The sequence below is a fragment of the Embiotoca jacksoni genome, unplaced genomic scaffold (genome assembly GCF_022577435.1).
Source record: "Embiotoca jacksoni isolate LCO1_2020_lvr unplaced genomic scaffold, fEmbJac1.0.p SCAF_1, whole genome shotgun sequence".
Classification (NCBI taxonomy): Eukaryota; Metazoa; Chordata; class Actinopteri; family Embiotocidae; genus Embiotoca; species Embiotoca jacksoni.
This window is the reverse complement of record NW_027185229.1, coordinates 2,731,954-2,745,369: the sequence shown is the minus strand read 5'-3', so window position 1 is coordinate 2,745,369 and position 13,416 is coordinate 2,731,954. Positions and strand designations below refer to the sequence as shown.

General features: G+C 43.3%; 1 protein-coding gene across 1 annotated transcript in view; it reads left to right on the top strand.

The window, feature by feature from the left end:
* LOC138201725 (inositol 1,4,5-trisphosphate-gated calcium channel ITPR1-like) overlaps positions 1 to 13,416 on the top strand; it is a 70,906-nt gene that overhangs the window by 12,751 nt on the left and 44,739 nt on the right. Inside the window, exons 4-18 of the mRNA XM_069155315.1 lie at positions 1,035 to 1,144; positions 3,428 to 3,514; positions 4,197 to 4,355; positions 5,630 to 5,728; positions 7,093 to 7,176; positions 7,817 to 7,963; positions 8,081 to 8,176; positions 8,516 to 8,560; positions 9,401 to 9,555; positions 10,975 to 11,074; positions 11,305 to 11,465; positions 11,550 to 11,691; positions 11,925 to 12,083; positions 12,795 to 12,967; positions 13,234 to 13,353. Of these exons, the coding sequence (XP_069011416.1) occupies positions 1,035 to 1,144; positions 3,428 to 3,514; positions 4,197 to 4,355; positions 5,630 to 5,728; positions 7,093 to 7,176; positions 7,817 to 7,963; positions 8,081 to 8,176; positions 8,516 to 8,560; positions 9,401 to 9,555; positions 10,975 to 11,074; positions 11,305 to 11,465; positions 11,550 to 11,691; positions 11,925 to 12,083; positions 12,795 to 12,967; positions 13,234 to 13,353 (1,837 nt within the window). The remainder of the gene's footprint in view (positions 1 to 1,034; positions 1,145 to 3,427; positions 3,515 to 4,196; positions 4,356 to 5,629; positions 5,729 to 7,092; positions 7,177 to 7,816; positions 7,964 to 8,080; positions 8,177 to 8,515; positions 8,561 to 9,400; positions 9,556 to 10,974; positions 11,075 to 11,304; positions 11,466 to 11,549; positions 11,692 to 11,924; positions 12,084 to 12,794; positions 12,968 to 13,233; positions 13,354 to 13,416) is intronic.

The following is a 13,416-nucleotide window of genomic DNA, read 5'->3' as shown; positions in this document are numbered from 1 at the left end:
TGAGCGCACACACCAACCTGTCACAGCTCCTCCCTGCAGCAGACAAAAGCCCTTTGATCTCCATTCAAGAGAATTATTAATACGTGTTTGAAGTGCAGGCGTGCACGTGCATGCATCAGTTCACGGAGGAATGAATGAAAATAGAGTGTTTTTTGTTTTTAAATCTTTGACTTGACGTGTCATTTATGAAGTGAGTGTTATTCTGCGTTATGATGTTTAGTGTCTGCCGGTTTGTTTCGCTGTCGCTCTCTCCCTGCACTACTGACCTCTCCAGACTTCACTCAGACCACATTAACACATTTTCTACTTAGTTCTCATTTTAGTTTTCTTTTTGTTTGATTCTAACCGAGTTAGTTGATTATAAAAGTCTTTTGCTGTGTTCCAAATGTCGTACTTACAGACTAACGCTGGCTGTGTTGAGTGCGTTCACGCTGTCCACTCCAGAAACATGCAGCACACTACAAGTACCAGGATGATGCACTCAAAACAATAAAAAAAAAAAGAAAAAAAAAAAAGAAGCATAAACTGCTGGACCCTTTTCACCCTAAACGGTTGCCATCTTGGCTCTGTAGAGGAAGGGGCGGGGCATAAAGAGTTTTCAAAATAAGGCGTCGGAGGAAGCCGCAGCTGTTCCTGAACTTTTCCACTGCTGTTGCTGGATAGAAGAATCAGTGTGTATTGAATGTGTTAAACAGAGGGCACGAAAACACATTGATTTCTGGGTAAAATGATTAGAGCTGCAGATATTTTGGAGGGTCATGCGATCACGTGATGAGGTCATTTCCTGTCAGTGCAGAGCAGCAGTGTGTGATTTGAAACAACAAATTCATGTAGTACACAAGTAAGGAGCACTATTTGTTAGAGCGCTGAGGGAAGTACGTCATTTATGTATTTATCTTTCAATGTATGTTTATGTCTTTCTTTGTATCTGCACTGATTTATATGAATATATTTATCTCTCTTTTTATGTGTCCCTGTTGTTTTATATATTGATTCATGTGTTGATTTCTGTGTGTGTGTGTCTGTGTGCACAGATTGTCTGTTCAGACTGTGTCCCATGAATCGCTACTCGGCCCAGAAGCAGTTCTGGAAGGCGGCGAAGCCCGGCGGGAACACGGACACAGTGCTGCTCAACAAGCTGCACGTAAGTGAAGAGAAAACATGTCACTACAGACCAGGACACGAGACACGTTCACTACAGACCAGGACACGAGACACGTTCACTACAGACCAGGACACGAGACACGTTCACTACAGACCAGGACACGAGACACGTTCACTACAGACCAGGACACGAGACACGTTCACTACAGACCAGGACACGTCACACGTTCACTACAGACCAGGACACGAGACACGTTCACTACAGACCAGGACACGTCACACGTTCACTACAGACCAGGACACGAGACACGTTCACTACAGACCAGGACACGAGACACGTTCACTACAGACCAGGACACGAGACACGTTCACTACAGACCAGGACATGTCACACGTTCACTACAGACCAAGACACGAGACACGTTCACTACAGACCAGGACATGAGACACATTCACTACAGACCAGGACACGAGACACGTTCACTACAGACATGTCACACGTTCACTACAGACCAGGACACGAGACACGTTCACTACAGACCAGGACACGAGACACGTTCACTACAGACACATCACACGTTCACTACAGACCAGGACACGAGACACGTTCACTACAGACAAGGACACGTCACACGTTCACCACAGACCAGGACACGAGACACGTTCACTACAGACCAGGACACGTCACACAATCATTACAGACCAGGACACGACATACGTTTACTACAGACCAGGACACGACACACGTTCACTACAGACCAGGACACGTCACACGTTCACTACAGACCAGGACACGACACACGTTCACTACAGACCAGGACACGACACACGTTCACTACAGACCAGGACACGTCACACGTTCACTACAGACCAGGACACGACACACGTTCACTACAGACCAGGACACGACACACGTTCACTACAGACCAGGACACGTCACACGTTCACTACAGACCAGGACACGAGACACGTTCACTACAGACACGTCACACGTTCACTACAGACCAGGACATGTCACACGTTCACTACAGACCAGGACACGAGACACGTTCACTACAGACCAGGACACGACACACGTTCACTACAGACCAGGACACGTCACACGTTCACTACAGACCAGGACACGACACACGTTCACTACAGACCGGGACACGACACACGTTCACTACAGACCAGGACACGTCACACGTTCACTACAGACCAGGACACGAGACACGTTCACCACAGACCGGGACACGTCACACGTTCACTACAGACCAGGACACGAGACACGTTCACCACAGACCAGGACACGTCACACGTTCACTACAGACCGGGACACGTCACACGTTCACTACAGACCAGGACACGAGACACGTTCACAACAGACCCGGACATGAGACACGTTCACAACAGACCCGGACACGAGACACGTTCACTACAGACCAGGAGGCGTCACACGTTCACTACAGACCAGGACAGGAGACACGTTCACTACAGACCAGGACACGAGACGCGTTCACTACAGACCAGGACACGAGACACGTTCACTACGGACCAGGACACGTCACACGTTCACTACAGACCAGGACACGTCACACGTTCACTACAGACCAGGACATGAGACACGTTCACTACAGACCAGGACACGAGACACGTTCACTACAGACACGTCACACGTTCACTACAGACCAGGACACGACACACGTTCACTACAGACCAGGACACGAGACACGTTCACTACAGACCAGGACGCGTCACACGTTCACTACAGAACAGGACATGAGACATGTTCACTACAGACCAGGACACGACACTCAGTCCAGTCCTCCTCAGACCGAGATCTGAGATCAGAGTCTTGTAAGTTCTGTTTTACAGCGTACGCACAGAAACAGTAACTCCACACCGCAGTTCAGGAGCAGGTTTTTAAAAGCGTTGTGAATATTTGCTGAGCTAGAATCCTTTTAGGTCCTTTTATAGACATTCCTGAAGCCTTTCACTACAACTCTCCTACCTTTCTGCCCTTTTTTTCTTCTTTCTGCTACGAAACAATACCATTTAAAGCAATCCGCAATCTGACCACACAAGTCATAAAATGCAAAGCCGCAATCTTCCCCTGCGTTGTCATGGAGACGTGCGCTTCGGTGAAAGCCCGTCTGCTGAGGCGTGCGTTTTTTGGCTAAAAACTTTGTCACTATTGCTCGTTAACAGCTAACCAATCAGATTGCTTTGTGTATCACGGCATGTATAATTGTGAGAGTGAAGTGTGTCGCAGGAAGTAATTGAGAGATTTGCTGTTTTCATTTTCTGAATTTTTCTCTTATCTTTGTGTTTTGCATCCCAGCATGCAGCAGACTTGGAGAAGAAACAGAATGACTCTGAAAACAAAAAACTGCTGGGATCAGTAATTCAGTACGGAAACGTCATCCAGGTTTGTTCCTCCAGAAAAAGCTGCTCGGCATCCGATCAGATTAATGCTGTAAAGACAACCGATAAATTTTGATTAAACTGAGATTGTTCTGACATCCGTCTCCCAAATGTTTCAACATGTCACGTGTTAAATTTGAAATATGTCTCAGCGTGAGTACAGAGAGTCCCTAATACTTCTATAATACTATACGACTTCTATGAGTCTTACAGGAAATTAAAAACAACATAATTGTAAGTAAAAATGGAACTGGAGTCAAACCACAAGTGAATATGATGAAAATCCTTGACAGGAAATACTGAAAGCAGGCTCATCAATACATTGATTTAATCTGTATTTGATTACACACAAGCACATGCACGGTCAGCGCGTAGCGCATAATAGCCAAGATAACTTTTAGTACAATTATGCAAGATTTAACTTAGATTTTTTTAAATAACACTAATGCCAATGTGTTTATTACCAGCTGATCTCCTGTGTTCAGCACATAACACATAATATCCAAGATGAGTTCATGATTTGACTCAATCAGATTTCCCACCTGTTTTATGGCATAAATTTCCAAAATAACACTAATGCCCGTTTAATTAAAGCTGCTTTCATGTGGTCAGATCACCATCTTCCTCCTCACAAATGTCTCATTATATTTGTCTCTGATAAACTTTCCCCGTATGCGTCTGCGCAGCTCCTCCACCTGAAGAGCAACAAGTACCTGACGGTGAACAAGCGGCTGCCGGCCCTGCTGGAGAAGAACGCCATGAGGGTGATGTTGGACACGGCGGGAAACGAGGGCTCCTGGTTCTACATCCAGCCCTTCTACAAGCTGCGCTCCATCGGCGACAGCGTGAGTCACCGCATGCACGAGTCTGTGGGTTTTGGTAAACTGTGGGATCACCTGGCTGCGTGTCAATCAAAGCGAAGGTTTCAGTTGTGTTTGGGACGGTTTATCTCTTCATATTTTTCAGCCCACACTTCAGAGCGGAGTTACTAATTAGCACGTAGTAAATCATATTTTAAGACCAAGTCTGCAGAAGTAGCTGCAACAGTTAATCGATTAATCCGTTTGACATGATATTATTATTTTTGATAGGAAAATAACTTTTTTAGTCATTTTGTAAGATGCCTAAGATTCTTAAATGTGAGGATTTCATGCTTTTCTTGGTCATAAATAAACCGAATATTTTTGGCTGTTAGACTGTTGATCAGAAAAAACAATACTTCTGAAAACATCACTGGGTTTTGGAGTCACATAAACAAGCATTTTTCAAAATTTTCGGACATTTTATAGACAGAACAAAAATGCATCCTTGGAAAAATAACACTGGGCAACAAAATTTAGACTTTTCTTGACCCACAAACTTTAATTTAAACTCTGAATTTGAACCTGTTTTTAGGCATTTTAATAAAACACGGTTAGATGATATGTTCATGTCACTATCCTGGGAAAAAATATGGATGATGGAGAAACATGCATCTTTTGCATCAGGTAAAATCTTTGTAATTGTCTGATTATTGAACAATGAATAGTGATATTAGCTTGCAGCCCTCCTGGAACACTTCTTCTTTACCTCCCTGAGCCTCCGTCTGAGGCATCTGCTCATCTATTCGTGGATGGAAGTGAGCCAGTTTACCTGATCACAAAGCTCCTGCTGGCACCGCCTCCTTTTCCTTGCAGCGGGAAGTTTTGGGCTGCTGCCCAAGGACAAAATGAACCGCAGTGGAGAGCAGGCTTTCCCGCTAAGCTCCTCTCAAAGTAGGCATGGCATGAAGCCGAAGCAGCCGCTCTCGCACAAAAAGAAAACTTGAGTTGCACCCAAACTGCTGAGTGACAGTGACAGTCACAGTGACAATGACATGCTAATAAATACTGATGTTCTCTGACCACAATGTGCTGCTGATGATTGCTGAATTCAGTAAAAACATTTAAAGAAAATCATTTAAAACATTTCAGTAAAACTTTCAAATGAAGCCCAGAATGACTGAAATATGTTTTGATGACTATTCTTGACCCTTCAGTCGGCCTCTACTTGTCCTGTGATTACCCAACATTACCTTTCTGTCTTTATTTTGTATTTTTTTTTTTACTAATATCTGGGGTGGTTTCATGTGTGATTGCAGGTGGTCATCGGGGACAAAGTGGTCCTGAACCCGGTGAACGCCGGCCAGCCGCTTCACGCCAGCACGCACCAGCTCGTGGATAATCCGGGATGCAACGAGGTTTGACTGATTTCAAGCTTTCAGTTTTTCCTCTGAACCACTGGCTGATGTTAAACTCCGGGATCGTTCTCCTCGATTCATCACAGTCCAGCGGGAGGACGAAGCCAACGATGCATTTGAAGTCTTGTCCCGTTTCTCTTTCTTCTAACACCGTACGACTGCTCTGTGTTACTAAGCAACATCACAGCATTACAGTTGTCTCGCAGAAACACAGAGATTAAGGGGGAGGTTGGTGTGGGGGCAGGTGTGCGGTTTTTTTTCCTGTTGTTTACCGGGAGTGAGACCAACTCCTTTATTTTTTATTTCTGGTAAAATGTTGAGAGTGAAATCACAAATGATGGATGTAAACAGCATCAAGTTGCAACAAAAGGAAGAAGGTTTCTCATTTTGGGGTTTTGAATTCGACATGTTTGTTTGCCTGGTGTCACTCATGCTTATTTACAGATGCAGGAAACAATCCAAACAGTTTTAGTTATTAAATGACTGTTTCTGCTGTATCTCCTGTTGCACATGCAGACAGGAAGTCGACTTAAAGTGGAGATGAAAAACAGGATTTTTACTCAAGATATCGCTCTTCAATCTGAGTTTTTATTCATGCACATTTGCTTTAAAACTAATATTTCAACATGTGCGGCCATCTTTGAACATGCCAGAAGGTGACATCACGGGTTTGCTCGGGTTTGCCACCAGATGTTTATTCATCTCGTTTGCATTTTGCCTGCACGGATCCAGCAGGTGTCACCGGTGTTTCTCCGACGGGTTCAGTCTGGTGACAGCAGTTGTGTTGTTTGGTGGTTGTAGGTCTGTTTTTGGTGCCTGGTTGACCTGCTGTAAACACATTTGGTTGTTTTCACGGCCAGTGTTTGAGATGTTTGGAGTTGAGTAGAAGTTGTAGCAGAGTGCACCGAAGTACTCTGAAACTCCATCGCTCCTTTTAGTTTTAAGTGTTGTACTCTGTAACTAACCATCCTCGTGATGAAAGCACCGGCAAAAACAAAGATGGCGGCGTGTTAGGTCTCAAATTCAACATAAAGATGCAGCAATAGATAGTTTTTTATAAACTCATGCTTACTTTTACAATATAATGTTTATATAACATGTATTTATTTTGCCATTTCATCTCCACTTTAACTTTGAGTGCAAAATCTGACCTTCAATTTGCATCAGTTTGTTCATTCAGACGAGATGTTCCTCTTTAGAAAGGTTTAAAAATGTTCTCCCGTCTTATCTTTAAAAGAAACAAAAAGTCACTCGTGATTTTTATTGGATGAGAAAAAGGCAAATCAAAGTCTTCAGTTTCCCTTTAATCCTGACGGTGATGTTTCTGGATATTTCACCCACCGCCACGTCTGCTTGTTTTTCAGGTGAACTCGGTCAACTGTAACACCAGCTGGAAGATTGTGTTGTTTATGAAATGGAGCGACAATCAGGAGATCATCCTGAAAGGGGTTTGTCTTAACAACCAGATCTTTACAAACTGTTGTGGTACAGAACATTTTGTATTTCTGATACAAGAAATATATTAACAAAAGTACATAACACATGTGGACAGTGTGAAGAAATAAGAATAAATAACAGAAGGATGTCATACAACAGTCAGTAAAATATCTTTTCTTATAGAGGTTTTCTGTGCTGCTTTTCTGACTGCAGGTGTTGCATAAAGTTCCTCCTCAGAGCTGAGTGGGCTGGTTGGTTTCGTTTGTTCCCAGTTCTGTATTATCAGACTACAGTACATGCTTCTTACAAATTAGATTGTTTTATCTGTTACTCAACATTATGGGCCAAAGATAGAGAAGAAGATGAGGAATGCCAAGAAGCTAAAATGTGAAATGTTTGGCAGAGAATAAACTGAATTCATGTTTGTTCACTATCAGAAATGAAAAACTAGTCATCATTAAATCTCACAAACCCAAACAATATTTCAGCTCGGCGTCATGTACAGTGTACAGGTGTCCGTCCACATTAGTCACAAGCGAGTTCTCCAGAGATTTTGTGGCTTTAGCAATAAGATTTAAATTTTTTGGGACAACATTTTAAGTTTCAGTTCAAATATTTCCTGCAGTAACAGATGCTTTTTCTTCCCTCCAGGGAGACGTGGTGCGGTTGTTCCACGCGGAGCAGGAGAAATTCCTCACATGTGACGATCACAGGAAAAAACAATACGTTTTTCTTCGCACTACTGGACGACAGTCGGCTACCTCGGCAACCAGCAGCAAGGCCTTATGGGAGATCGAGGTGAGCGGGGATATTATTAGAGCCCTTCCTGCTGATTGAATGTTCTGAAGAGTGTAGCTGTAAAAAAAATAAAGGTTGTTTATCACCTGTTTGATGCACCGTGTGCTCTGGTGTCAGGTGGTACAGCATGATCCGTGTCGGGGGGGGGCCGGGTACTGGAACAGCCTGTTCAGGTTCAAACACCTGGCCACCGGACACTACCTGGCTGCAGAGGTCAGTGCGACACACAATCTGGGGGGGTTAAATGAAAGCAGTGAGAGCCAGGTGATGCTGACGGCACATAATTATCATAAATCGGTGTGTTTTGATGAACTCTGATTGAACTCTGATTACTACAGTTGGTGTTTGAGGTATTTACACTTTAGAAAGTATTGATCAGCCAGAAATACTCACTGTTTACTTCACTCAGTGACTTTAGAGATCTGCATTTTCAAACTGTAATTATATTATATTATATTATATTATATTACATTATATTACAACAGTATTCCAGACAATATCTGGACTTCATTTTTATTCAAGGTTATAAACCACTTGTGTGTTATCTTGCAGGTGAACCCAGAATATGAGGAGGAGTGCCTGGAGTCACGCTCTTCAGTAAGTACAATGAGCCGTGCTGAAACACTGGTTGAGTGAGTGATGCATAACCTTGACAAGTCAACTTTGTTTATGACTGATTTATTGTTGTCTAATGATTTTTAAACCTTCCTTGTAGATGTCAGGTTTCAGAATTAAGTTTGAGATGATCTGATATACAGAACGACTTCAACAAACAGCTACGACTGTGAAGCAGAAGTGGAGTAAATGGTTAAAAAAAGGTCACTGATGAAAATCACGAGAGTAAATGTTGCTTGAAATAAATTATATTTAATTATTTCCATTTCCAGCAGTAGAGGGCTCTGTACATTTGCACAATGTGAAGGTATTACACTTCAGTGACCAGCAGGTGGAAGCCTCACACCGTGGATACATGTCGTTGTAGCGGCTTCGCTGGCTGTTCACATCTGCTGTCCAGGCAGTGAACCAGCTGGTCTGCTCCTGATTTACTTTACTCAAGTATGGCAAACAAAAATATTTCATATAATGAAATATAATTTCATTATATTTATGATAGTTCTCCAAATCTGAAAAATTAAAGAAACATGATGCAACTTGTGTGTGCATCTAAAGATCTCACTGATTTGATGAAGTCTTTCCTGGTTCTCATCACAAGTTTATTAAATTCAGATTGTGACAGTTTACTGGGAAAATTCATACTTTTGCTCTTTTGCGACATGGGGGTCTTTGAACAGAGATTTCCACATCCACTCATTATCAGTGTCTTCCACTCAATTAGTAGTAGCCTGTCCTCGGCGACTGACGTGTCATTTACTGAAAGAGAATATATTTAAAAATGTTTTTATTATGTTTCTAATCCGACTTAATTTTTCGTTCCAGCTCGACTCGGAGCAAGAAGCCCTGCGAGCCCGTCTGAGAAACGTCCAGGACAAAGTCATGTACACACTCGTGTCTGTTCCTGACGGGAACGACATCTCGTCCATATTTGAGCTGGACCCCACCACCCTGAGGGGGGGGGATTCGCTGGTGCCCAGGTATGACTTGTTTCTGACCCACTGGGATATAAAATAGAGCTGAGAAACTGGTGGGCCGGTTCCCGGTGTGTCACTCTTTCCATGGGAAACCAAACACATTACAAGGAGGGAGTTTCCACAGAACACAAAGGCGTCTCACTGTGTGCGTTAAGTGCTCGTATGATGTTTCTCATTAACGTGGCAGCATCTCTCACTGATTATTACTCATAAGAAATGCTGCTTGTGCAAATCCAGTTTCTCACAAATGACCTGCAGGAAACGGGTAATGGTTCTGTCACGGTCCACTTGTGTTTCTGTGTTTGTGCAAGTTTGGTAGAAGACAGATTTCTTTCACATCAGTGCCAAAGTAAACAACTCGTAGAATTACAGTAAATTTCAGGAGAAAAGCTGAGAAACCTGTTCAGTCACGTAGGTGTGAAGAGGTCACGTGAGCTCCCGGTTGATCCGGCTGCAGGATCGTAGCTTCAAGTTTTTGTGCTTCTTGTTTCTCTCTCAGCTGTTATTAGGAGTTGATCCGCCCGTCCCGTTCTTGTGAACGCAATATCTCAAGGACGCATTGAGGGAATTTGTTCAAACTTGGCAAAACCATTTACCTGATGCCAAGGATGAGCTGATTGCATTTTGGGGGTCAAAGGTCAAAGGTTAGGGTAACTGTGAGCTCTATTTGACACAATCCTGTGAACACCTTGATGACATTTCTTCAAAAGTGACACAATCGATCACTCGGCCTCACGGATGAACTGATTAGAGGTTGGTGGTCAAAGGTCAAAGTTCAAAGTCGACAAGACCTCGTGTCCCTCTCATCCGTCTGTCCCGTTCCCGTGAATATCTCAAGAATTTGAGGGAATTTCTTTAAACATGGCAAAAACATTCACTTTGCACTAACGATGAACTGATAAGATTTTGGTGGTCAAAGGTCAAAGGTCACTATGCGTTCACATCCATTTCCCACTGTGATCGCGATATCTCCGGAGCGCCTTGAGGAAATCTCTTCAAATGTGGCACAAACCTTCATAAACTGCAACTCTCGTGGTTAGCCGAGGCATACGAATGCCAGGCGGTAAATTTAGTTTTTAATAATTGAGTATTTCAACATTTGAATTTTGCTGCTTTTATTCAAGTAGAAGAGCTGAATACTTACCGCACCACTGGTTTGCAACGTGGTTATGAAGTCAAACGGCTTGTGTTCACGTGTGGCTTTATATTTGATTCATGTTCAGCGATGTATTTTAACATTTCAGGGATCCTTAAGAAGAAAAATGCTGCTGTTTGTTTGCAAATATTGGTAGTATTAGCAAGCTTTGATTGAAATGAATGCGTTTCATATCAAACAACACCATTTTTTATGAGTTCATATGTACATCATAGCATTTATGATCCAAAAACAATATAAAAAGAAACATGAAAATGTCTTTTCAGAAACTCGTATGTGCGCCTCAGACATCTGTGCACCAACACGTGGGTTCACAGCACCAACCAACCCATCGACAAGGAGGAGGAGAAACCCGTCATGCTGCGGGTGAGTGACAGTTATCATTGATAAACTGTACATGACGCCGAGCTGAAATATTGTTTGGGTTTGTGAGATTTAATGATTCTGAAACGAGATTTGTGCATCGTTCCTCTTTGCCTGCTGTACATTAATGTTTTGTAATATTACAATATTATCTGTGAGTCGCCCTGCAATCAATAAATATCTCTCATTGTTCTCACAGATGCCAAACTTGTACATATCTTTTCTGATTTCAGATCGGCACGTCTGCGCTCAAAGAGGACAAAGAGGCTTTTGCCATCGTGCCCGTCTCCCCGGCGGAAGTGAGAGATCTCGACTTTGCCAACGATGCCAGTAAAGTTTTGGCTTCAATCGCTGGAAAGCTGGAAAAAGGCACCATCACGCAGAACGAGAGGAGGTATAAAATACATGTTCAGGGGCAGGATTACGCATTTCTGACAGGATAGTTAATGTTCATGCTTTTATTTATGTTTTTACTCAGAGCGGTTACCAAACTCCTGGAGGATCTGGTCTTCTTCGTGGTGGACATTCCCAACAACGGACAGGATGTTCTGGAGATAATGGTCAACAAACCCAACAGGGAACGACAGAAACTCATGAGAGAACAGAATATTCTCAAACAGGTATTGTTCTATCACAGGATGTCAAACCTTTTGAACTCGCTCTGAACTTTTTGAAGCTCATTAAACTCCTTTTTTTTTTTTTTTTTAACCTCCTCCTCAAATCTTTGTAACTGTTTTTTGGGTTTTTTTTTCAGGGAGGCATGTTTTCTATTTCTGCTATCTGTATCAGTGTGTTCCTTTTAGCTTCAATCTCAGTATGGTTACAACTGTCACAACACCCTCCTTGTGTGCAGATCTTCAAGCTGCTGCAGGCTCCCTTCACAGACAGCGGCGACGGGCCGATGCTGCGGCTGGAGGAGCTGGCCGACCAGCGCCACGCCCCCTTCAGGCACATCTGCCGCCTGTGTTACAGGGTGCTGCGTCACTCTCAGCAGGACTACCGCAAGAACCAGGTATCGTTTGTCAGGCCTAGAAAAAAACCCTTCATGAACACCGGGCACTTTATGACACGGGTTTATTTGACCACTTCTCTAAAGGTGCGTTCCAAATTTTCTTGATTAAGCGCGATGTGGAAGAGGAAAGTGTTCTGCAGCAACACTGATATGATAATCAGAAGAAAAAATACTCTGTAAAGCTCACCTTCAAAATCCTTTTATCAAATCTTCTGCTGAATATAGGACCCATATCAGTAGATAAGAGTAATGGACCTCGACGGAAGAAGGTTATGCCTTCAACAAAGAGCGTAAAGAGATAAAAGTTCAAAGTTAAGAGTGGCGTTTTTATCGCTCAACGCTGGTGATCGCTGGAGGAGTTATGTTTTCGGGTTGTTCGTCCTTCACGTTCTCGTGAACGCGATATCTCAAGAAGGCCTTGAGGGAATTCTGTCAAACTTGGCAAAAGCAATTACTTGATACCAAGGATGAGCTAATTAGATTTTGGAGGGCAGAGGTCAAAGGTCAAGGTCACTGTAACCACAATTCACCTGGAGGGAATTTTTTCAAATTTCTTTCCACATGTTGACTTTGGCTCAACAAAGAACTGTTTCAATTTTGGTCGCTGTGAGTTTGATATCTACATGAATTTGGACAGATTTTCAGTACTTCTCGTTCAGGGTGTAGTCATGCCATGATGTCTGTCTGTCTGTCTGTCTGTCTGTCTTGCAGGAGTATATCGCCAAACAGTTCCGCTTCATGCAGAAACAGATCGGCTACGACGTCCTGGCGGAGGACACCATCACGGCTCTGCTCCACAACAACCGCAAGCTGCTGGAGAAGCACATTACTGCCGCAGAGATCGACACGTTCGTCAGCCTGGTCCGCAAGAACCGGGAGCCCAGGTGTGTGTGTGTGTGTGTGTGTGTGTGTGTGTGTGTGTGTGTGTGTGTGTGTGTGTGTGTGTGTGTGTGTGTGTGTGTGTGTGTGTCTGTTAGTAATGTATTTAAGGACGGTCTGTTGTGATTGTGTGTTTTGTCATCAGACATGTTACTGTGGTCCATTAGACACTTTAGAAGGATGTTAATGATCAGCACAGTTGATCTAATGAGGTTTTTCTTTATTATTAAAGTTCACAGATGATTGAATTTTGCATTGTGTGTGTGTCCAGGTTCCTGGACTACCTGTCAGACTTGTGTGTGTCAATGAATAAGTCCATCCCTGTGACACAGGAGCTCATCTGTAATGCAGTGCTGGATCCAGCTAATGGAGACATCCTCATAGAGACTAAGTGAGTCGTCCCCCCCCCCCCCCGCCCCCCTCCATCAGCATGCCAATTAGCAGTGTGTAACAT